Source organism: Harmonia axyridis, chromosome 6 (genome assembly GCF_914767665.1).
Source record: "Harmonia axyridis chromosome 6, icHarAxyr1.1, whole genome shotgun sequence".
NCBI lineage: Eukaryota > Metazoa > Arthropoda > Insecta > Coleoptera > Coccinellidae > Harmonia > Harmonia axyridis.
In genome coordinates, this window is record NC_059506.1 from 7,469,273 (window position 1) to 7,496,126 (window position 26,854).

The 26,854-nt window shown below is 33.4% G+C and overlaps 2 protein-coding genes across 5 annotated transcripts in view; one reads left to right on the top strand and one right to left on the bottom strand.

The window, feature by feature from the left end:
- Positions 1-3,671, bottom strand: part of LOC123682722 — a 55,381-nt gene extending 51,710 nt beyond the window's left edge. For 2 of the 3 annotated variants that reach the window (XM_045621482.1, XM_045621480.1), the window contains exon 1: positions 3,188-3,314. In XM_045621482.1, the coding sequence (XP_045477438.1) occupies positions 3,188-3,217 (30 nt within the window). In that variant the 5' untranslated portion in view covers positions 3,218-3,314. Of the gene's footprint in view, positions 1-3,187; positions 3,315-3,513 lie in introns of those variants that run through there. The other variant, XM_045621481.1, reaches the window with a different exon arrangement.
- A 134-nt stretch (positions 3,672-3,805) lies between these two features.
- Positions 3,806-26,299, top strand: LOC123682723. Of its 2 annotated transcripts, none has more exons than XM_045621483.1 (5): positions 3,806-4,061; positions 16,173-16,377; positions 18,096-18,184; positions 21,502-21,647; positions 25,032-26,299. In XM_045621483.1, the coding sequence occupies exons 1-5, from the start codon at positions 3,939-3,941 to the stop codon at positions 25,585-25,587; spliced, it is 1,119 nt and encodes a 372-aa protein (XP_045477439.1). In that variant the 5' UTR covers positions 3,806-3,938; the 3' UTR covers positions 25,588-26,299. The 2 variants fall into 2 exon arrangements, with proteins under 2 accessions (XP_045477439.1, XP_045477440.1); XM_045621484.1 differs by lacking the exon at positions 3,806-4,061 and adding an exon at positions 11,757-12,097 and having other exon boundaries at positions 25,032-26,298.
- The last annotated feature ends 555 nt before the right edge of the window (positions 26,300-26,854 follow it).

Genomic DNA, 26,854 nt, shown 5'->3' on the forward strand with positions numbered 1-26,854 from the left:
TACCTTTCAAATGAGGTATCACTCACCCCATCTTCCCTATTCAAAATTTGGGGGTGAGGGTTGTAGTAGCAAGGGTTGAAGCGCTATGCGTCCGTAACCTACATCTTAAGTTGTCCCCCTCGAAACAGAAATCGACCTGTCCGAGCATTTCTATCGAAAAACTTTATTTCGTCTGTAATCTCGTCTGTTTCGTTTTCAAATGGCCACTCTGTACATTGGTTGCAGTAGATTTGTTTCAACCTTTTATAAAAAACAATTTCAAGCTTTTTGAAGGGAGTTGGTAAGAGTTGAGTTGGGTTCAGCTTGATGGAGTTTGAGATAATAAATCACATCTCAAAACAGATGTTTTTTTAGCTACATGAGAAGTTTCCATGGTGATTATTTTATATGATTTGACTGTTGAGACCCTACTATGTTCAGTAGGGTTTGGCAATTTAAAATGAATCATTCAACGCAAGAACGCTACTTCAAAAAAAAAAAATGTTCGCGAAGTTGATAGAGCATTTCGTCCATTTTACGGTCAACATAATCGGCCTAGTGAACATGCAATTCGTGCAGTTATTGATCGTTTACGCTTTGATTTTACTCATTTCAATTCAAAAACATCAACAAGACTAAGAAATGTGTGTACTGAAGATAATATTGCTGCGGCAGCGCGAATTATAGCATAAGACGTCGAAACGTCGATAGATCGCAGTTCTCAACTTGTTGGCCTTTGAACTTCGACTACGTGGAAAATTTCACGTAAGGCTTACGTGCCTATAAAATACAGCTTCTGCAAGAATCAGAGCCATCGTTCATGTCGCGTTTTTGCTGATTTGGCTGAATTGAAACTGGCCCAAGATTAGCATTATTACCGAAGAATTGTGTTTGGTTATGAAACTCATTTCTGGTTAAATGATTTCATCAACAAGCTACATTACCGTATATGAAGCAAAGACAATCCTAAAACCATTAACAAACCACCATTATATCCATTTAAATTGACTGTTTGGTGCGGTTCTTTAGAAATGAGAAAGGAGCTACAGGTACGGCGAATGGCTAACTGATTTTTTGTTTCCAAAAATTTATCAGTCGAACATCGATAACATTTGGTTCCAAGGCGGTGCAACGTGCCATACAGTGCGCTCAACCATCAATGCATTTACAAAATCAATTTAGTGACAACTTTCTTTCCAGAAGCGGTCCTGTTAACTGGCCTCCTCGTTCGTGCAATTTAATGCTTCTTGATTATTTTTATGGGATAATGTTAAATCAATGGTTTATGCCCACAAACCAGCAACTTTTGAAGCATTGGAGATCAATATTTAAGCTACCATTGACGCCATATTGCCAGATTCATTAGAAAAAGTAATGAAGAAATAGACTGATCGAATGAAATATGTAAATCGTAACCGCGGCGGACATATTAGGCCAATTAAAAAGTCCCCGGTCTGATGCACACATGGCGGTGCTTGTATCAAATCCATATGAGTTTTAGTTAGTACTAACCTTCAAACGATACCTGTCAAAATTTGACAGTAGTCTGACCATTAGTTTGTGAGATATTACTACTTTTGTTATTTGAAAAAAGATGAAAAAAAATTTTCGTGTGCTGATAAAATATTGCTTTTTGAAGGGAAAACATACATTTAAAGCAAAATCTTGGCTTGATGAAGAGATTTCGGGGTCTGTACCAGGAAAATCAACCATCATTGATTGGTATGCAAAGTTTAAACGTGGTGAAATGAGCACTGAAGGCGGACGCAGTGGATGTCCAAACCAGAATTTTTGCGACGATATGTGACAAGGCATGAAACATGACTCCATCATTTCACTCCGGAGTCCAACCGACAGTCAGCTAAGTGGAAGTGGAAGTGTGAAGACATCATCTGAACGTGTACATGATATCATTCACGAATATTTGTACATGAGAAAGCTGTGTGCAAAATGGGTGTTGTGTGAGCTCACAATCAATCAAAAGCAACAACGTGGTAATGATTCTGAGCAGAGTTTGAAGCTATTTAAACCTGAAATTCTGCGTCGATATGTGACTATGGATGAAACATGGCTCCATCGTTCCACTCCGGTGTCCAATCGGCAGTCAGCTGAGTGAACTGCACACGATGTACCGAATCCAAAGCGAGGAAAAACACAAGTCAGCTGGCCAGGTTATGGCATCAGTATTCTGGGATGCGCAAGGTATAATATTCATTGATTACCTCCAAAAAGGCCAGACCATGAACAACGATTATTATATAGCGTTATTGGATCGTTTATAGGATAAATCGTCAAAAAACGGCCCCATTTGAAGGAAAAAAGGTGCTCTTTCATCAAGACAATGCGTCGTGTCACAAATCATTGAAAATAATTGCAAAATTGCATGAATTGGGCTTCTAATTGCTTCTGCATCCACCGTATTCGCCAGATCTGGCCCCAAGCGGCTTTTTCCTGTTCTCAGACCTCAAAAAAATGCTCGAAGGAAAGAAATTTAGAGCCAAAGAAGAAGTAAAGGCCAAACTGAGACCTATTTCGAAGCGAAAGACAAATCGTACTACAAAAATTGTATCGAAAACTTGGAAGATCGCTATAATCGCTGTTTCGCCCTCGAAGACAACTATGTTGAATAATAATAACGAATTTTGGCAAAAAAATATGCTTTACTATGGTAGACCGGGGACTTTTCAATTGCCCGGTTATGCCGGAAAACATATCAAAAAATGCCATTTAATTATCTTTCAGATTATGAAAAATTCATTACAAGATTCTGTCTTATGTTATTATTATAAAGTTCTGAAGCTTTTAGAAAATCACTCATTATGAACCTAATTAAATGTTTGTGATCTCCAAACAGGTGGAAATATGTACAATTCCCTTGTATCATATTAGCACTGCGTCAATTTTATGGAATATAAAACTCGTTGCATCACGGTCACTGGAAATTGTGAAGGAACTGTGTCCTACCTGCACATATAAAATTTTCGTGACTGATATATTTTTGCTTCAAAATCCTCAGGAATATTTACGATAAAAACTTCACTTAACAAGGTGCTAATATCATTCAATCAGTGATGATTTTCCATATGGTCGTATGAAATTTTTGACTATGAATAATTTTTCTCGTTCAATTATGGGAATTAATTTCTTCAAACACCAAAATTTCATATTCAACGCAATAAAAAAATGATATCTCCTCTTAAATACTCACAGATACATAACTTTCTTCATTTACCATCATTTTCAGTAGAGAAATATTCAGAAAATCTCAAACAAATTGTTGCCACAATATTTACACAACAAAATTTGAATTGTCTTCTTGACAAGCGTTTGACATTAATCAATTTTCATGTGGTAAAAGAACTAGGATTGATTCTAGTTGTTAATTGAAAGCTTACTTATATGTGATACAAGTAATATCTAAATATAATATACATAATTCAAGAGAGGAAGCAAAAACAAATTTCTACCTGTTTTGAAGACGATTTTTCAAATTCATCATCTCAAAAAATATTATTAAGTTTCAGAAAAACTCACATGAAGAATATCATTCATCGCATTCATTCACTCGATTCGATTAAATAATTGTCCAGAAATTGCCTACAAACAACTGGTAAATAAGGGTTCCATAGCAAATACACATAAGACTGCACTTGACACAACAGGAAACAGCTGTTACCGGCCTAGTTGCTCAGCAACGATTGCCTACAAATAAAATTTATTCTACACCAACAAAAGGACGGAATATATCATTTTCTATGAACGGAAAAAGGAAGAAAGATTCAATTCGAAGAAAAATATTATAGATTCGATATCCGCTGTCATATGATGGCATTTCAAATTCATGAAGATGACTATGGACGAACTAGCGGTTACTTACAGTTAGCATTCAGTATCAAGCTTCATGGAAGAAATGTTCTAAATATTTGTTGCCATTTGCGTCAAGAATTGCCTACTTGAGAATGAGACATTGTGGAGTTGCTAGAAATCCTTATTTTGAGGGGGCTAAGAAGATACCTTTGAGTACCGTCGTTTTACCTCCTCTGTCCCCTTGTCTGCTTGAGAGTGGCACTCAACTCATACTGGTGAGTGTTTTTTCCATCTATGATATTATAAGGAAAATTGTGGAAAAAGTTTATTTACATTATTTATCCTGAACAAGAATTCATCAAAATATTATCACTACTGATCATTTAAAAATTGATGACCAATCAGTATTATCTACTTAGTAACAGAGCTTTACACAATGAACTTCAATCTGTTTCAAAATGTTTCGAAATTATTACAAAATCCAACAAAAGGTTTCATATTTCCTCAACTCGAAAAAATTAACTAATCAGGATAGAACATAGAGAATTTGATATCATTGTATATTGTGTACTTGTTCCTTCTCAGATCATTAAAAAATTGGTAATAAAAATGTTTATTACTCTATTTTAAGTTCATACTTTTAGGTCCTTCGGTTCGAATGACAAATATTAATGCTCTTTTATCTTCTAGTTTTTCACGGGCAAGTCGTTGTAAATTTGTTTCTATTTTTTTAACAGTATCCGAGAAAAAGGTTTGAAAATTATTGTTGATGTTCCTAAGCATAGGAACACATAATAAAATATTATATATTTTCCTATTTCCACCATTTTCGAAAAATAAATTCCAAATTTCCATTTCTTCACAATGGAAATTTCAAAGTATAACAGCTTTCATGTTGCTGATGAAGAATAAAAATAAAAGTGTCGATATAGGAGGTCCTTGTGGAACTGAGATACTGAAGTATCTCAATGAACCTACATACCTATACAACGTGCCAACAGAGTAACGTAATTCGTCAATAATTCTTGTAAGAAGAATTATTGAGGAAAATCCTCGCATCCATCGGTTTTTAATTTCAAAAACAATTTATCCAGTGCTTTTTTGAATTTGATATTTCTCACACCATACGCCCCGCACCCCTTACTTAGTTTTTTCAAATGGGAATAAATGGATTGTGATACATCAAATGAAAGGTAATTTTATCACCTATTCAGCGATGTAACTAAAAGTGGAATTACTTGTGCCATTTTTCATTGAAAAATTAGGAAATAATTCACAATGCAATGTATACAATGGAAAACAGACCATTATTCTTTTACTAATTATTATTAAGAGAAATCCACGAATTCATGGTTTTTTTATTTCAAAAGCAGGTGTGCCTATGCTTTTTTGAATCTACGCTCCACATCCCTCTACTTTTTGTTCAAATAGGAATATATGGATTGTGATATATCAAGTGAAAGGATATTTGATTATTGAGCGGTGTGACTGAAAAAATAATTTGTTAGGCAATTTTTAAATTACAAAATCAACAATTTGTGATTGATGTTAGGTTTTTATTCTTCAAATAATAATAAATAGTAAAATAAATAATAAACAATAAACATGATGGTGTCGGTTCCACACACATATAGGTGTTCTCGAAACAAAGTGGGGAGGTCAAGAAAAACTTTAGTTTTTGTTGAAAAAATATTCTTTCACCAATCTAGCAGATCAACTAAAGATGACAAAATGAATGGTAACGTTTTAGTTGCTTACTCATCTCTCTAAGGCGAAATAAATAGGAAACTCATCGATTTCAAAAAGCGAGTAACCATATCCAATTCATTATGTTCTAATGTTTTAATAAAAAAAAAACAGCGCATAACATCTCCTCAAATTTGCGTACCTAGACTCAATTTTTTTTTAGTGTAATACATTATTGAATTTGTAATTTTTTCTTTATCACCTCTTAAGGAGGACCAATATGGCGTTCATAAGAACAAGAAAAAAACAGAAAAAATCTGACGACACCATTAGAATCTCTATATTGGATTATGGGTACAAACCAAATTTCGTGAATTTATCTCCAAAAACAAATGAATTATACAGAAAAAAAATCGACTCTCAGTTTCATCGAGATATTTCGGAAACCTTTGTAGATATTTTGAATCGTTTTTCTAATTCAAGTGACCCTTTATATCTAACGGTTTTCGATATCCCTGTAGTGCCCCTCTGAATAGTTCTAACCCTGTAGATTTTCTCTATTTCAGTATCGTAATGAGTTCATTACAACTCTTAAAACAGTGCTGTAATGAATTCATTACAGCATCGTTTTCAGTTATATTTTTCGTTTTGTGGTTGTTTAGTCAGACTTTTCTCTATTCAGTCTCTATTTCAGTATCGTTATGTGTTCATAACAGTTCTAACAACAGTGCTGTAATGAACTCATTACAGCATCGTTTTCAATTATACTTTTAGTTTTGTAGTTGTCTATACTGACTTCCAATCCTATCAAATTTCAGCAAATGTCGATAATTATAATTGTCAATATAATATAAGTTGGATATAGTGAAATGATTTGAAACATTATTCGCAATTCCTCTTAACTCTGGTGGTGGTAAATCAATTTCGTCAGACATAATTCACGAATTCAATGCGTAATTGTTATTTCAAAATTAGAAACGTACGAATCATTTTCAAATTTCGTAATCTGTCAATTTTCGCAACAGTCACACCAATTGCCAAGATACAATACAAAAGTCACTAGGATATATAATCTGAATTTTGCATTGAATTTCTTCAATATTTCACAAAACTTGACTGAAATATAGAAAATATGTTTCTTCAATATTTCACAAAACTTGACTGAAATATAGAAAATATCGTCTTATACTCGTTGCAGAAGGCAATTCCAACACTCTTGCGTTCGTATTTTCGCATTCGTGTTGGAATAGGAGCCCATTCTGCAACTTGTTTTAGAATATACCATCACACTATTACATAGACTCTACTTATCTATTCCAAAAATATAGTTGAAGGTTCAATCGATTCAAGACCCAAAAAATGGAATTCGTGAAGTTTTCGAGGACAAACATTCGCAAATGTGTGAATTGGTCACGAAAAATTTCATGAAAAGGACATTGTGCGGGAACCGTCAATCGTTAATGATATACCTTCCTCTTAACAATCAAATAAACATCCTCTTAAAATATGAATGAAACCTCTTATTGGAAGACCCTATACCATTATGATTAAAATCTATCTACGAAATCTCATGTTGATAACGTTACAAGAATCATAGTTTCATGCTATTCGGCGCAATAGAAGCATAAATAAACAAGCTCTCAAAAGCTCCTAAATCCAAGTTATAGTGCTTTTCTTGAATGTTATGCTCATTTCGTCACAATGTCTGTATTATCAAATTTCGAGTTCGGTATGGTCTAAGACGATAAGGTTGAACTCATTGATGAGGATTCCGTCCTCACATTCGAAACCCTTCATTATAGTCCGGTCAATATGTGTTTTTCACAGGAAATTTTGGGGTAGTTTTGATCTCTTCGATTTTATATGTTTTTTGGGGTAATGAAACTGAATCTGTAGGATTGCCTCCAGAATTTCGTGAAGGAACATTGAAAAAAATTTTTACTCATATCCATAAGATGAAAAAAGAGGTTTCATAACGAAATTTGATCCAAATTACTCGAAATATTACCAATTCGATCGTCTTATCTTATACTGATGGTTTCTGAATTGGAGTTACCAAGGAAAATGAGAGATTCCTTCGATAATTTAAAAAATAAAATAGCCCATAAACATGAGCCCGCAATCGCTTTGTTTTCGAGATACAGGGTGTTTCTTGTAGTCCTACTTTTTTGTTATGCTTAACCAGTTTATCGAATCTTTATTAATTTTCGCTACAGAGTTGATGAAACTTATGATTAATTCATTTATCACAGCTATCTGAATGGATCTTCATAATAACTTGATTTTCCTGAGAATTACTATACAGGGTGGCCACTTTTTCAATGGGATTGTATTGGTAACTTTTGAACCATAAGAGTTAGAAGATCGGTCAAATGGAGAAAAAGTTGCATGCATAGAAGCATTATATTTTTACACTTATCAAATATCTATCAGAAAAATTTATTTTTTCTGTTTCTTCTCTTTTGAAGACTTGGTTATCAAGCAGTTCAAACAAATCGAGATTATCAGGGCCGGTTATTGAGATATCATAAAAAAAGTAAATTCTGTCATTTTGATTTTTCTTTTTTTCCCACTTTATTTCAAATATTATCAAAAAATGTTACAGGAATTTTTCATTCGACAATAAATTGTTCACAATTTGACGTAATCGGATTTCGTATCCAACGTTTCGTGCTCTCTGGGCCACCCTCAAACTCATTTTTTTCAATACGGACCCGTATATTTTATGACACTTTTCGAAATAACTTTTAACGCTGAATTCAACGATATATCATACAATGTCATTCAAAGTTGATTTCTAGGTGATTTTGACCCTTACGCAATTTTCTTTGGGTCGGATCTGTAGTGAATGCAATTTATCAAAAACTGCTGTTAATAAAATAGTCAAGAGACGTGAATACAATGATTTTAAATTTGAATACCAAGCCTTGCGAAACTTATATCGTAATGAGTTCAAAATAAATTTCGATTCTGGAACAAATGACAAATCCAACAATAGTGATTTCTCGCAAGAAGATTGAGAATGTATTGGAAGGTATTCAAGAAGACGAAATAAGCAAATGTATAAGAAGTATGGGTTCCAGAACCGTTAAGTGCATTTTACAAAATGGTAGACATTTCGAACACTTACTTCATTCATTTTCATTTACTTTCGAATAATCATTCGATTTTACTTTCATTAAATGATAATTCGTTTAATTATTATGAATTGAAATATGTAAATAATTATTACTTGTTTCTTGATTTGATTCTGATATGTTCCATTTAGTTCAAGATAAGTAAGTTGATTTTCTCATCGAAATGTATTGCTTGTTGTTAATTAAACTGAAGGTACCGAAATATACAGATCCGACCCAAAGAAATTTGGATAAGGGTCAAAATCACCTGAAAATCAACTATGAATGACATTGTATGATATATCGTTGAATTCAGCGTTAAGAGTTATTTCGAAAAGTGTCATAAAATATACAGGTCCGTATTGAAAAAAATTAGGTTGTGGGTGGCCCAGAGAGCACGAAACGTTGGATACGAAATCTGATTACGTCAAATTGAGAACAATTTATTGTCGAATAAAAAAATTCCTGTAACATTTTTTGATAATATTTGAAATAAAGTGGGAAAAAAGAAAAATCAAAATGACAGAATTTACTTTTCTTATGATATCTCAATAACCGGCCCTGATGATCTCAATTTGTTCGAACTGGTTGATAATGCTTCTATGCATGCAACTTTTTCTCCATTTGACCGACCTTCTAACTATTATGGTTTAAAAGTTACCAATACAATCCAAATAAAAATTGGCCACCCTGTAGAGAGCTGTATGATTTTTTTCTGGATATCGATTGCAGATACGACAAAACAACAACAAACCAAAAAGTATAGTACTGAACCAGAGTTTCTTTTTGAATTTTTGTAAACTACCAGTGGTTCACAAGAAAATTAATAAATAGGAAAGAAGCTGGCACCCTTCCAGAAAAAATTCCCCCTGTAGATTTGCATTCAAAATTAGGATATCACATGATGAAAACTTCAAATTGGAATATCTATGCCAATTCGAGTTAAATATCTTGTGAAGGGAAGGTGCTATGAGAGAAAAACTTGAACTTTAATACCTGTTTCTCAAAAACAAAGCGTTTGCGGACTCATGTTATTGGACTTTTCTTCTTGAAATGATCCGAGAAATCTGTCATCTTCATTTGTACACTCTGTAGATATAGTCAATTCAAAACTGATTTTTTCACAAAGAAATTGCAATTTGAATGAAACACAATTAATCAATCAATAAGTTTATTAAGAACATTGACAATAAACATACAATTCGTCACAGAGGATTCGTAATGAATCCTGTGAGTAACATAAAAATAAAAAAATTTCCTCAATTACTCCCCGCAAAAATTAGAGTACTTATGACCTATAACTATTCTATAATTTTCAACATTCACTAACTCAACTCTAATATACACATTATGTGTAATCTCATTCCCCACAACTGTCGCAGCACAAATCTCGCACCAATAAATACATACATACATGTACAATAAATTGTACAACACAGCCCAGACAATTTTTCGATGCGAATTACTCAGTTCAGTTCTTTAATAACTACATATTAAAATTTTGTGCAGAGAATGATACAAAAAACCGAAAACAAAACGGTTAAGTGTATACCGATGATGAATGCAAAAATCACATATGGCAAATAAGGGGCGCTGCCGAGAAAGCGGATAGATAATGGAAAATAATAAACCACGGACAAAGACGAACTCGTAGAGCAATAAAAGTACTCATCTTGAAAGCAAGGATAAACTCATAAACCGTAAAGGGGTCCGAATTCTTACTGACGTGTCGATTTCAAAAGAGAGTAAAATGATTATTATTGATTCATTTTATGGAGAAATTTTCGTTAGTCGTCTTTGCGAGATTTCTGAAGTTTTATATTTTGAAAATCTTGAGGTTTAATTACCCCCAGTACTCCCCCCATTTCTACGACCTTGTGAAGTGACCGTATTTACTCTGTAATTCTTCTATTTCTGCACACTTATTTTCATACCATTTTTCTTTGGCTCCTCTCATTTTCTTTCCTATCTCCTTATTTATGCTGTTGTAACGGGTGTTTTTTTTTCGAGGTATATAACTTTAAGTTGGCATTACTGTTCAAGATGGCAACTGATTTAACAGCTGTCAAGTGATTTATTCTCAGTTTGGTTTGGCACTTCATCATGAATAGACTCACGCCTGAACAACGCTTGCAAATAGTGCAATTTTATTTCGAAAATAATAGTTCTGTGCGGAATACGTATCGCGCACAACGTCCATTTTATTTTGTTTAGCGATGAAGCGCACTTCTAGTTGAATGGCTACGTCAACAAACAAAACTGCCGCATTTGAGTGAAGCTAATCCCCAAGTGTATGTCGAAACACCGTTACATCCAGAAAAACTGACTGTTTGGTTCGCTTTATGGGCTGGTGGAATCATTGGTCCGTACTTCTTCAAAAACGATGATGGCCAGAACGTTACAGTCAATGGTGATCGGTATAGAGCCATGAGTACTAACTTTTTCATTCCTTAATTGAACAACCATGATGTCCAGGAGCTGTGGTTCCAACAAGACGGCGCAACATGTCACACAGCTCGTGCCACAATCGATTTATTGAAAGACACGTTTGGTGACCGCCTAATTTCACGTTTTAGACCTGTGAATTGGCCTCCAAGATCTTGTGATTTAACACCGCTAGACTACTTTCTGTGAAGCTATGTAAAGTCATTGGTCTATGCGGATAAGCCACAAACTCTTGACCATTTGGAAGACAACATTCGCCGTGTTATTGCCGATATACGGCCACAAATGTTGGAAAAAGTCATCGAAAATTGGACGTCCAGATTGGAGTACATCCGAGCCAGCCGTGGCGGTCATATGCCAGAAATCATATTTAAAATGTAATGCCACAAGATTATCTTGCGGATAAATCAAATTCATGTCAATCGAATAATCCATCGTTGTTTTATTGCAATTTAAAGGTCTATAGCTCTAAAAAAAACACCCTTTATTTGCATTATTTTTTGTAGGTTTTTCTTGTAGGTACCCCTAAATTACCCCAAACATAAACTGCTGATTCTCCGAAAGTTCATTATTGGCGAGAGTGTTGAACGATTCTCACATATATTATCATAAATATGACGAATCCGAGTTTCCTCATTTCGTCAACAGCCAGTCACTCGCTATTTTAGATTATTACCCCGTTTCAAAACAAATTCTTCAAATGTCGGGGCCGTTTGAGCATGTCCGTCGACGCTCACCGACGCAATCAATACTTTCAGTTGTGTGAATCATGCAAGGAAAACACTGCTCGTTTTGAGATTTTCCATATTTTCTCGTGCATCGAGCGATTGTTCGGCTTCGTCGCGCGAATTTGTAATTGTCGTTACCAAATGTTCGGACGATCGAAGTGAGCGAAACAATTATCGAAAATTGGGCGTTCGAAGAACGAAGTGTTTACAAATATTCACCCCTGCTTTTCTATTCAACAAATTGTATGTATTTGGTTGGAATAATCGATTGAAGGAAGAACTTTCGGTATGACTTCGCAATTGATGGTGAAAATCAATGTTGCTCCTTTTGCTCAGGTGATTAATTACTTAGGGTTGTTAGATAGCTTCTTTTTATACTAAAATATTCATTTTGTCGATTTATATGAACAATATTTGGAACCTGGATGACGTTGTTTATGGAAGTTCCATGACCTTGCTGAATCATCCAACAGTTGGCACTTGTCATGGTTCCACCGTTGTTTGTCAAAACCATAATAATGTTAAAATAGTTTATACACACCCCTACTTGACTTAAGGAAAAAATAATAGGATTTATTTTCATATTTGCGAGTGTTTCTTGGAAATCGTAACGACTTCAATTTTATTCATTTTAAAAACATTGATATTTGTCTTATCGATCGAAAACAAAAATTTGAACGCAGTAATTATGAAGCCAGCTCAATAATTCAATTCAATTCTTATTCATTCCCTTTAGACATATAACAAGTATGTATGATGTATTGTGTATTTGATCTGTGTAGGGATTGTCTTCTATTAAATTTGTTTTTTATTTTGATTTTTAGTAACGTCAGAAATATAAACGAATGTTTCGGGCTGAACCCTTCCTCAATGTCTTTTCGAGTGATATAAATTATACTTATTCTAACATTTAGTCTGGAAATCAAAATGTCAGCGTTAACTTGTCACCTTTTGTTGTCGAATACTGTATTCGACAACACACGACGTTAATAAAAATCAAAATAAAAAAAAAATTTGTAGAAGACAATCCCTACAGATCAAATACACAATACAATTAATGGCATAAATAAGTTTCAACAAATAATTAACAAAATAATATCATCTTAGCTATGAGTTTTCAAATCATAATCAAAATATTCCTTAAGACTTAATAGGCTTTGGAATTGATTTGATCTTCATTAGGTACATGATGTTCCACGTGAACCGGTCACTGGGTTTTGTGGCTTTTTCTTCTCCTCAAAATTCAAGAGTGACCTATCGATATGATATCGATAATTTTCACGGGATATGATATCGATATTTTTCACGGGATATCTATGTTATTGGAAGAACTATCGAAGCAAGGCATGGAAAGTTATTGGGGAAAATTCGTCTTCCCAAAAAAATTTTTTTTTTTTGATTTGACTGGTTTTCAGAATAAGATCTAGTGAAAATTCCTCCTTTTTCATATTATCTGAATGCTCAATCGATTCTGAATCCCAATATGTTAATAAAATGGTAGTTTTATATTTATTTCAAGCTATTCCATTCAGAATCATACTGAAGAAATTCGGATTCTATATTCGGAAAATATATCCTCGTTGTCTGTTGATTGTCAGATTTTTAATTTTTCATTCTCGATTATAATAGAAGCGAAAATATGAAGCCTGAATTTTCATTCAAAGCTCCCAATATGTTTACTTTCAAAAAAAGAAGTGTTATTTTGGAAATAATTATTGGAAGTAACAAAAATGTTATTCACAAAAACTGTTAACAGTCCTGCCTCTCAGTTCTTCGCCCTTTTTGAGACTAGGCATTACTCGGTCCGTGATATCCAAATTTCCTTCATTATTCAATCTAGTTATTTCGTTTCTTATTCTCTACTCAATTTCATTCACATCTCTGGGGCGATTTTTTTAAACAACTTTTTTTAGGTGACCCCCTCAATTTCTTTGACGGTTTTTCCATACCTTTCCTATATTTCTCCATTGCTCATAAAGTTCATGAAAAAACGTTCTATATGCGGAATATTTTGAGGATCTGGATGCAGTGTTATATAGTCCTGCTTTACCAAAACAGCATTTTTGGTGTTTTACATATATATTTCCAGAATATCACATATTTCTTCAAGAGTATTGAGAGCTTTGAATGAAATTTCAGGCTCTATATTTTAGCTTCTGAGCATTCCGAAAATATAGGAAAATATGAAGTATATTTTGCAAGAAAAATTTTTCAAGTTCAAATGAAGCAACAATAGGTGGGAAATTGTCTCTAGATCTTCTCATTTTATGGACCAGTCAAATTTGAGGAATTTTTTTTTTTGGAAAGCGGGTTTTCCTCAATATCTTTTTTAATGACTTTGTTCGATAGTTTTTCAATTACATATTTCGATAGCCTGTGAAAAATACTATCATAGTGTTGGGTCACTTTTCAATATTGCTCAAAGGATAAGCCACAAAATCCAGTGACCCACTTAAGTGAAACACCCTGTACTTACTTCTAAGGAAAATTTTACAAATATAAGCTGGAATTCTTTGGTCTTCAAGGGTGCGATCACTGCAATCAGCTTATGAACGAACAAGCTCCAGATTTCACATCTGTGATTTGTTCTTAATTTTTTTTTATTCTATTCAATATATCGGGTGCTGAAATTCACTTCCAAAATAAGTTCTGTCAATTAACTTCTAAACTTTATTACCTGGCTATCATTTCAAAACTTAAAAGATATAAAATAAGTTTTCGAGAAAAAAAGACAATATTAAATGATTCAACTTACTGGCGGAAGGAGACTGATAAGTGACTCCTTTTTTCAATTATTGTAATTATTTTGCTAATGGTTAAAAATTATTGAGAAAATCACTTCTAACCATATGGTGTACTGAAGAGAGGAGGTCCTATATTTAATCCAGTTTTAACTGCCAAAACAAAAAATTATGTAATTTGTGGAAATAGTTTTTATTGAAAATAAAAATTGAAAAGGAGAGGAATTCATTAAATTATTTGATTGAGAAACAACTATAATTTACCAATACAAAATATTGAATATTATTATTTGCCAGGATGACGTTCGAAATGAGAAAATTACTCAATATATCATTTTATTCATGATTGAGAATCTATTGACGAAAAAACTAATAAAATAGTGTAATGAATTAATGTATGATGAAATTGAACGATTTATACCTATTCAAAAAGAAACATACCTCATTGTGAATTATCAGCCAATATCATTTCAAATTCCACTTCATGTATTCCTCTACAAATAATTGTTTTCAAATTTTAGCAAAAGATATTGAAAACTCTTTTTCGTAATTTCTGTGAAGGCTTACTCAATATAATTTGGGCTTTCGTTCCATGTGAAATTTCGCAATAGGATGATTTTGAATTTCGTAATCTGAATCTCCAAGTCAAAACAAAATGAAAAAGAAACAGATTTAAAAAGAAAACCTTTCCATTATATAGACAGATTTGTAATATTTCTTATCCTTTCTCATGATTTGAAATTATATGGTCGAAAAATAATTCTCAGAAAGGAACATTTTGATGTGATGAACACACCGTATATTTTTTCGAATGTGATGTAGAATAAGATGTATTATATTAGGATTCATAAACTTTTTTTGACCGTTTAGGGGATTTTTAACCATTTTCGAATAATTGAACTTTAAAATTTTAAGTGTAGCTGGAACATACTATAAAATTGATCAAAAGTGGGAGCACCAAAGAACAATGCTTTCAATAGTAACTCATATTGATGACAGTTCACATCCTGATTACTCAAAATAGTGATGAATATCCAGGATAACGTTTTGTATTGGTGAACAATGGAGCACAAATGAGAATTTTCAGAAGCCTCTAGCCTCAAATCTAGCCTATAAAAAAACTTTTGCCTCTTTCAGAATGGCGGACTGTTACAAATCAAAATTCAGCCAATTTGACAGGGGGGCAACTTTCCCTAATGAAGTGTGCAGTATCCTTGTAGATGTAGAGCGGTCGGTTCGTAGACTAGACGTTCACTAAAAAACAAATGAATATTATTTGTAATATTATTGTCATTCTATGTAATATTCACACCTACTCATCACATAGTCCATTTAGGAACATGCCTCATTTAACTGCTGTCAAGGTGAAAATTAGAATAAGTTACATGAGATGATAATAACGTTGTCGGATGTAGTTTATTGTAGCATAAACATTATTCGCAAAAGTTTTAGAGCCTCTACGAGATAATTTAAAATTCTTGTGATTTGTTTGATTTTCCTCGAAATCATCATGATCAATGTTAATTCAAAATGAATTCGAAATAATACAAGTACTATAGGAATTGAGAACAGCTGTAGAAATAACAATTTCATGTTTCGTTCTCTGACTCTTCCATTTTACCTATATCAAAAATTTTCACAAAATTTCGGCTATTCTATTTTTTTTCCAGGTTAATAAGACAAAATCTAGTGTCAACGGAGAACTGTTGACAATAAGTCGATCCCAAGATGGAACACCAAGGTTTATCGAACGATCAACAGAGAATGTACGGATAGCCCAGTTGGAGCAGAATATTAAATTTCTGCAGGATCAACACCAAGGAATGCTTCTTGATCTCCAGGATGAAATAGAAGCTTTGAGGATTAAAAACCGAGGTGAGAACTCAGTCAGAACATATTGGGTATCTACCGTACATAACAGGCAATAATTCTATTCTTATCCTACTCTTAACTTGTGAACCAAGGGCGTAGAAATGGGGGGTACTGGGGGTAATTACCCCCCAAGATTTTCAAAATATAACATTTCAGACATCTTGCAAAGACGAAGAACAAAAATTTCTCTATAAAATGAACCAATAATAATAATCATTTTACTTTCCTGTGAAATCGACACGTCTGTAAAAAATTGGATTCCTTTACAGTTTATGAGTTTATTATCGCTTTCAAGAAGTACTTTTATTGCACTACGACCTCGTCTTTGTCCGAGATTTATTATTTTCCTTCATCTATCCGCTTTCTCGGCATCAACCCTCATTTGTCATCTATGATTTTTGTATTTGTCATCGGTATAATACACACACCCATTGTTTTCGGTTTTATCACTCTCGTCACAAAATTTCAATACTGTAGTTATCAAAGAACTGAACTGAGTGATTTGCATCGAAAAATTGTCTGGGCTGTGTTGTACAATTTATTGTGTTTCATTCAAATTGCAATTTATTTCTGAAGATATCAGTTTTGAATTGACTATATCTACAGGGTGTTCCTTAATTGGAGGTACAAATGCATATGACAGATTTCTCGGATCATTTCAAGAAAAAAAATGTTCAATATCATGAATCCGTAAACGCTTTGTTTTTGAGATACAGGTGATAAATTTCAAGTTTTTCTGTCATAGCACCTTCCTTAAACAAGATATTTAATTTTAATTGGCATAGATATTCCAATTTAAAGTTTTCATCATGTGATATACTAATTTTGAATGCAAATCTACAGGGGGAATTTTTTTCTGAAGGGTGCCCGCTTCTTTCCTCCAGAATTATGTTTTTGTGAACCACTGGTAGTTTAGAAAAAATTGAAAAGAAACTCTGGTTCAGTACCACGCTTTTTGTGTTGTTCTAGTTTTGTAGTATCTTCAATTGATTTCGAGACGACTTCAAAAGGCTCTCTATACAATAGTAATTCTCAGGAAAATTCAAATTATTATAAAGATCCAGTTAGGTAGCTCTGATAAATAAATTAATTATAAGTTTTGGTACTTAGTTACCAACTCTGTAGCGAAGATTAATAAAAATTTGATAAACTGGTTAAACATATAAAAAAGTAGGACTACAAGAAACACCCTGTATCTCGAAAACACAGCGTTCGCGGGCTCATGTTTATGGGCAATTTTATTCTTAAAATTATCCAAGGAATTTCCCATTTTCCATCGTAACTCCAATTCAAGAACACCTAGTATAAGATAAGAAAAATCGAATTGGTAATGAAAAAATTATTTCGAGTAATTTGATTCAAACTTCGTTATCAAATCTCTTTTTTCACATTATAGATATGAGTAAACAATGTCGTCAAAAATTTTTTTTTCGATTACCCCCCAAGAAAAAAAAAGGATTACGCCCTTGTTGTGAACTAACTAATGAATAGAAAAAATAATAAAGAGAATGTATCGTTCATCAATAACCAATGGTTTCAGAGATAAAGGGCAAAGGCAATTGAATATAAACAAAAGAAAAAATCAATTGAATGTAATTGCACGTTACTTATATACTCATGACTATGATCACTATCATAAATAGTTATTAATATTACACCTTAATATTGAACGAATCATATCAGCTAATATTCATGTAAATTTCATAATATGAAAATTCTAGATTTGCAGTTTCAACTTATTTTCAACAAGACTACACCGTCGTCACCCCAAGCATCGCCATCAACTTCATCCTCTGATGATGAGCACAAGGTAAGAGATATTTTCCATTGTACTTACATCCGATATCGTGTTCTACGTTATCAGTCAAATTTCGTCAATTCCTTTTAACATACCCAACAGTGTTCCCGGGAAATTACCAACATACAGATAAGTTGCATGTAAACCTGTTAAGCACGTCAAATATCACTAGATAGTAGATATATCGGTTATTGGTTTACCCTGATCTAACCTATATCGATATGGAGATATGGAGAAGACATTGATTTATGTAAACGTTAAAATGCAAGAGGTTTTTTATCGGATAACCTCCTAGTTTTCAATGAAAACTAGATTGCTTGGAAATTGCTTGTATATTTATTAAAAAACAAAAGAGACTGATAAAACACTGCAGAAAAGTAAAAATGTGACTACAACCACATTGTTAAATATTGGAACGTGTGCAAAAGAACTTACCTTGGAATAACTTGAACTAAATTTTCATATGATTTTTAATCATCAATATTAATATTTTCTAAATTTTTCGGTCTCTACTTGACGGAAAGTCATCTTAAGAAGATAAAAAGTAAAAGATTACCCAAATTAAAAAGTAAAACACTTCATTTCCGCCTATATTTATTGCACAACAATTGTTTCGTCAAATTACATTTTGAAGTACAGAAGAAGTCGAAATTTAATTTGAAAAATAAATTGTTGTTTATTCAATAAATATAAGTAGAAATACAGTGTTACACTTTATAATCATATCAATATTTTCGAAAAATTCCATTCGATTCAGTTTTTTTGAAGATAGCCACATTCCATTCAAGAAACTTTAAAAGATTGAATTGACCCAATCTTTACCATCTTGATGGAAATTCCTTTCAAAGCGAAAATGAAATGACAGTTATTATATTAAGGTATCTACACTCTCTAATTGTATACAATTGTATACATAAATTACAATTGTTAGTAAGTGTTTCAAATACCAAAAGAACAAAAAAACAGTTTTCAGCTTGTTTCAAATATCGGATTGACTCGGTCTTTACTTGATGAAAGTAAAATTATGAAATCCGAAGAAGTTAATGTGTAGCGAAACAATTGTAATTTACAAAAATTAAAAAGTTGAAAAGTGAAAACTGTCATTTACTTTCAATTTTTTCAACAAAGGGAACAATCTTTTTTCAAAGTTTAATAGATAATCTATGTTTACTCCTATTTTGGATGTTCTATATATGTACCGGGTTTTTCACCATAATTTGACCCCCCCTTTAACTAACCTTGTTACTAAAAGAGGTACAAAAAAAAGGTTTCTACAAAAGTTTCACGAAATCGACTAGTGTTTTCTAAAATGATTTCACAAAACGAAATATATACTGAGTGGGCCACATATTGATAGCAACTTCATTTTTTCAAATGAAACACCCTGTATATTTTTCTATATTTGACTAGCTCTTTTTCCCCTGATTTCAAATATATAACATATGTTTGGCCTATTATTCTGAGTACCACAGAGTTTCAAATTTTAAGAACCACCTGGCATGCAAGCTGGCAGTTTTCAAGTGGTAGGCTGCGATAACTCAAAATGATCTTTTTTGAGTTATCTCTTTGGAAATTTGACTATATGTCATATCGTTGCCAACGAGATAACTCAAAATAGATCATTTTGAGTTATCGCAGCCTACCACTTGAAAACTGATTACTGACCGTGCTAGGTGGTTCTTAAAATTTGAAACTCTGTGGTACTCAGAATAAGAGAGATAGGCCAAACATATGTTATATATTTGAAATCAGGGGAAAAAGAGCTAGTCAAATATAGAAAAATATACAGGGTGTTCCATTTGAAAAAATGAAGTTGCTATCAATATGTGGCCCACTCTGTATATATTTCGTTTTGTGAAATCATTTTAGGAAACATTAGTCGATTTCGTGAAACTTTTGTGGAAAACATTTTTTTGTACCTCTTTTAGTAACAAAGTTAAAGGGGGGTCAAATTATGGTGAAAAACCCGGTACAAATACTGTTGCAATTTTGTATTCAATTCAAATTTAGCATTTATATATTACCATATTTTCTCAGCTATTTCTTCTGATTCACATCAGTGAATTGTTAGAATTTCCTTACAAATACAAAGTTCTGTTTGCCTTCTATTCTTCATATTCGAATAATCAAAGAGCACTAAAAAACGATAAAAAGTATTTTTTCTACAAAAGCGTGCGCTTTCAACTCTTTTCCCTCAGACAGGACATTTTTACGCGCGCATAATTATCAAAGTAAATTTAAGTTCTGTCATTTCTCTATGCACCGAACGACCAATTTACACCAATAATGAGATAACTTTGATAAAGACATGGAAAATTAGGTCTGTCATTCATGTGAATATGAATTATTAATCAGATCTACCGAGTTTCAATTTATTTCATGCGCATGTAGAAAAAATATCGTTCCTAACTCTTGCAGTTGGTACTTTTTTTTATTAAGCTTACCAGAGTACCGATGGGACTATACTGCTGAATAAAAACAATTTCAGATTCGATTCATCAATTAAAAATTTCGAAATATGTCTAAATGTTCAATTCACAATCTTGGAAATACTTAATAATCAAAATTATATGACTAATTTTCAATTCTGATAAAAATGAATTAGAGATAAAGGGTGAGAACTGTTTGTACCTTGCAAAATTTTCGTACAGTACAGATCTTTGATTGTTATACAAAGGACATTGCCATAATATGTGATCTGAGTTTTGTTCATCATAACCACAAGAACACGATGGGCCTTCTATAATTCCAACCCTTACTAAAGACGAAGCTGAATTATATTGGTTACTTCTGCAGCGGTTGATGCTAACTACAAGTTTTCTAGGAAGTTTTTTCTCCAAAACCAAGGTTTGGTTGACCCAAAAATGAAATTCTGAAAATACAGTTGTCCTTTGTACTTTCCAATTTCCATAATTTATATTCTGTTTTTTTGTGTTAATATACATTTTCTGCTTATATTGTTGTCTGTAGTCAGTGTATGGTATTTTTATTTTATTTTCGATTTCTTTCCAAGCTGCGTTTTTAGCGTTAGATACCCTCTATATTGCTGTGAGACGGTATTCAATAAAACTTTCGCGAATAAAATATAAATAAAACATTGTAATACGCTGAGGAAATCAGAGAAAATTCTGAAGTAGGGACTCGTATGTGTCTTTCCGGCAATCAACTGCTTGACCGAACTTCACTTCACGTCTTTGGAGCAACAGGAGTTTCATGCGGGATAGTATCATTTTCAGCATTTGTTAGGAAAATGACAATTTTTCTTAAATTATATCAAAATGATGGAGATAGATGTTAACTGAATTATTCTATTCCATTTGAATTTTCAGATCGTGTCGAGTCCAAACCAACCAACGTTCACATCATCTCTTCATGTCGAATTGTTAGAGAAGTCCATAGGTGACATGAAAATTCAACTACTAGAAAACGAAAACCGCAATGTTTACCTTTCAGCGATTGTGGATGAACAAAAAAAGTGAGTATAAACGAATGAGAAATAGATGGAAAAATTCAGCAATATTAATAAAAACGAATAATCACCTTAATATTTGACAATTTTGAGGGTGGTAATTTTCGTGAATTGACAAAAATTTGTTAATCGAAGAATGATGATTGCTTCAAAAATGATCTTCAGTGTTTGATAAGAAACGTGAATAACTATATTCGGGTCATAATGAAATATTATTCAACCATGTGAATTTGTCAATTCCTTTTTGTTCTATAAAGATTGATTTTATCCACCAAAACTATAATTTTTAGAATACACATACAATGAGAACGTGAAAAGTCAGAAAAATACACAAAATGCAAAAACCATTAATATTCATTGCTGATTAGGAAGAAATCATCAAAGCTTAAAGTGCGAGACGATGTAATAAGCAGTAGATTTTATATGTAGAATTTCTACTTTTTTTTATTCTTTTGTTCAATTTTAGGTTGTTTCAAGATGAATTATTATATTATTTTTTTCGTGAAATATTTTTATTACGAAATGTGAACTGTGAACATTTATTTTTACGGGGTTTCGTAAATTGGAGGTAAAACAGAAAATGAGAGAATCTTTGGATAATTTCAAGCAAAAAACTTCGATAAACCTGCTTAAATTTCAGAACACAGGGTGTTTCTTGTAGTCCACCTTTTTTGTGTAGATTATATTATCTATCAGTTTTTCGGAACTTTATTAATCTTCGCTAGATATTGGGCGGATAAGTGATGAAATTTTTGATATACTTAATTTATTCGTCGTACAGCTTACTAACTGGATCTTTATAATAATTTGTATTTTCCTGAGGATCACATAAGAATTGTTCGAAATTTTTTTCTCGTAATCGGTAGCAGATATTACAAAACTACAAGTGATAATAGTCTAAGATCCCGATATAAAACGACCTTCACCGAGATGCTTATTTGATAAAACGTATTTTATATTTAATTCAACATGTCAATAAATATATCACATATGGGTTGCCTAACAAATTTTAGTCCAGAGTAGGTTTAATTGATAATTAAAAAAAAATTTTTTTCGAACATTTCACCGGTTTGCTTATTAGATAAATTCTATACCAATCGAAAGTATGAAAAGTATAGAATGTGCAAACGTTAGGTTGCCTATTCTCTCGGGTTGCCAGGTATAAACAGGTCAATCTATACTAGCATTTTGCAACGGTCTGACTATTTAATCAAAATCAATAAAATTAAAGATTATTTCATTATGAACACGGTGGTATAGGGTTGCCTGCGAAAAATCAGTCCAGAATCCCGGTTGTCTAATTTTGAAAAGTTAAATATTGCTGCGAGTGAATGTGTGCGACTGAGAGGTCCCAATCAACCATCTCATGCGATAGAAGAGGACACAGCATTGCAGCTGTTTGAAGTCCGTCCAGTGAAAGAAAGAGAGTGCGCATGCTATTCGTTCTATCCTATACTGTAACCAAAAAGTGAAACAAAGAAAGAAGAAAAATATCAATATGTCATCTCGCCATCTCCTGTTCTCCCAACGCTTCTTTTACTCCTGCGTGGTTTCCATTGAGTTATTTTCAATGTCTATCTATTCGGATTCTGGCGTGCAACATGTCCAGCACACTGCCACTTCAACTTTGCTATTTGCTTATTACTTGGTTATCATCCATTGTTATTCAATAAATAAGAAAATATTGGGAATATTGGACACAATTTTATTATAGTTATTATTATTATTAAGTTATTTTCAATTGGAAAAAACTTGATGGATGTTGATGTTGATTATCTGCGGTGTGAAAGAATTTTGATTCCTTGAAAATTGTTTTGATGATTTTAATAAGCGTACAATATTGTTTGTCGTAACTAGCATTGAAAAAGGAACGAACTGTTTCGAAACGTCGGCGTTGTTACAAATTAAAAAATAGAATAAAATTGTGTCCAATATTCCCAATATTTTCTTATTTATTTGCTATTTGCTCTGTGATATCGGTTACTTTTGTCCTCTCCCAAATGATTTTGTCGGAGATTTTATCTTTCAGAGTTACGCCCAGCATATAGAGCTCCATGGCTCTTTGGCATACACCCATTTTTTCCATACTCTTTTTTTTTAGGGTCATAGTTTCTAGCCCGTTGCGACAGGTAGTATGCAATTATCAAATACTCTTCTCTTAAGAGCCATATGGACTTTACTGTTTTTAAGAATACTACTAAGCCTACCGTGTTATTTTGTTTTTCGAAAACGGTTTATTTTATCGACGATAAACAAATGTACCTTTTTTTTAGCTTAATGTTCAAGCTATCCAAATTTATTTATTTCTACATCTACTTATCATACAGGGTATTGAAAATGTAAGCATTGAAATGTACAACATAGTCTGCCCCTGGTTAACTAAAAGAGCTAATTAAAATTTAAGGGCAGTTGTTTAAGAGGTCCTTACTACTGTTCATCATATCAAATATTCTTCAAATTATATTAAGTAGTTGGAAATTCATTCCACTTAAATGGATTTCCAGTGACGTCATTTTTAGGAGGCCGTATCTTCGAAGGGAAAACATAGCTAAATATTTCAGAAAGAATTATTACTGTCTCATTTCCTACAGAACATTCAATAATTTATGTAGTAATAATAAGAAATAATAAGGACCGGATCGAAAAAGATATGAAATCAGGAGTTTATAAGTTAATGGGTAGAGATTTCCCTGTTTGTCCAATATAAATATTGGACAAACAGGAAAAACGTTCAAACAAACGAACATCAAAGAAGTCGATCACTCGAGTGAAAAACCTTCTCGTCATATGTAGACCATTCAACAAAATGTGGACATAATTTAAATTCTAATTTCAAAATCCTACATATAGATGATAAAAGTCCCCGTTTGAATTTATTAGAATCACTTGAGAAAAACAGGTAGCTGTAATTCTAGACAGATTTTGTTGAATTGCCAAGCAGATGTAAATAAGTTGCCTCTTTTGAACATCTCTAATTTTTTTGGAAATTCCAGATTTCAACAAATAAATTTATATAGTACCCCAGACCCAGAAGACCTGGGACCCATAAGAGAAACCATAAATAAAACATTTTATTGCTCCGTAGGCACTCCCATTTTTGTGTATATACTATAGTTTAAAATGTATTTCAGCCGCATTGAAGCCGCTTAGACGGCGAAAAAAAGTCGAAAAAAATCAAAATCTGTGGAAATTAAAAAGTGCTTCTATTTATTTTCATCAAATGACTATTGTCAGGATTTGGTTATCACATGTACCAATATTTGCTGAAATTTTTTGTAATAATCCTCTTAGATTATCTGCAGATATGATTTCATTCTGAAGAGAATGCATAAAAACTTCATAAGCTTCTGAAAAACAAGCCAACTAATGGTATCATACACCTTTTTCCAGAAAACTGGAAAAGTACGAACGAGACCGCGAAAGAGAAAGAGAACGCGCAGTCCAGGCAGAACCCGAACTCAGGAGGAAGGTAGAAGAAGCCGACGCCATAATAAGACATCTGCAGCAAGAAATAAGCACCCTCCGTCGCGACGGCAACACCTCCGTCTCACCCTCGCACTACCACCAACGCGACAACTACAACCCTCAGCGGGGGGAGCCCCTCCACCACAACAGGGAAGCGCACGGTCACAACAGAGACCACGCGGAGCACAGGGAGAGGAACGGCTCCTTCCAGAAGAACGGCAGGGGAAACAGGAGGAACAACTACAGGGGCAACTGGTTCCCGCCCCTCCACTCGCAGAACTACTGGCAGGGAGGGGGCGGCAGGGGGGGCCAGCAGGACAAGAGGAACAATTCTGAAAATGCACTGCCAAACATGAACACCGGACAGCAGCAACAGCAACAGCACCAGGATAGACGCAGCGGCAACAACAACCACCACCATCACAACGGGGACGGGGTAAGGCATCGAGGCAGTCAGAATAAGGGTATGGACGCGTCGTAGACAGCGTGATAAGAGGATGTGAAGTGTTCTGCTTTGAACGCGTCGATCCGTTTTTTAGAGGTTCTCGCTATGGGGAGATAGAGGTGGAAGTTTCGGTTTGAAAGAATTCTTATCTTGGTTCAACATCAACAGCATCGTGTCAGAGATCAATGGTGGTGAAATGATTCTTGAAAAATACACCTTAGGCTAGTGACTTCAAAAGTGATCCTTCCGGGAGTCAATTCCTTCAATTTGGCTTTATCCGATTCTTAATATTTAGTCCTCATGATTTCTCCACAAACCTTATCCTAGTTCGTTCTCCCTAATCTCCTCAGCTACTCTTTCCCTCCAACTTTTCCGAGGTCTTCCTCTGTTCCTACGACCTTGTGTTCTCCATTTCAGGATTGTTTTTGGGATTCTGATATTTTCATATATTCTGCACATGTCCATACCAAATGAGTTGTTCCGATCATCAGCGATGTTGGATTCAGTATCCATTATCTCTCATGGTCTCATTCTTGATTGTTTCGGTTCTTGACTTTTCCGCTGATCAGAGATCTTCTCCAGAAGTCTATCTCCGTTGCTAGCTGCATTTTATTCGTCTTTATTTTCATGAGCCATATATAATCGTAGATTCTATTCTTATGTTCTTTAATAATACCTAGCTATGTCCCATAAAATACTGTCCAGCATCGTTATCAATTCAATTAATTGTACTTCACGGTAGATTGGTGGTGTAGGATCAGAGAAACAGGAAAATGATATTCTGTTAGTTTGCCGACGTTTCGGAAAAATTTATTTCCATCCTCAGGGCTCTACAAAATTTACGGAAAACATAATTTGTAGCATTGATGAAGGTATTTACAAAAATAAAGGAAAGATGAGCATTACTAAAAGTTATTGACTAGAAAATATCACAGAAAAGATGGTCTGGTATCATTTAGATACCAGATAATTTAAATTATACCAGACCATCTTTTCTGTGATATTTGTAGCATTGATGAAGTTGTTTACAGAAATAAAGGAAATATGAGCATTACTAAAAGTTATTGACTAGAAAATATCACAGAAAAGATGGTCTGGTATAATTTAGATACCAGATAATTTAAATTATACCAGACCATCTTTTCTGTGATATTTTCTAGTCAATAACTTTTAGTAATGGTCATCTTTCCTTTATTTTCGTAAACACCTTCATCAATGCTACAAATGATGTTTTCCGTAAATTTTGTAGAGCCCTGAGGATAGAAATATTTTTTCCGAAACGTCGGCGAACTAACAGAGTATC

Coding starts and splice junctions, on each gene's coding strand:
- LOC123682723 (XM_045621483.1), top strand. CDS start 3,939: ATGAGACATTGTGGAGTTGCTAGAAATCCTTATTTTGAGGGGGCTAAG. Junction 4,062..16,172: donor GTGGCACTCAACTCATACTG/GTGAGTGTTTTT, acceptor TTTTTTTTCCAG/GTTAATAAGACAAAATCTAG. Junction 16,378..18,095: donor TTTGAGGATTAAAAACCGAG/GTGAGAACTCAG, acceptor TGAAAATTCTAG/ATTTGCAGTTTCAACTTATT.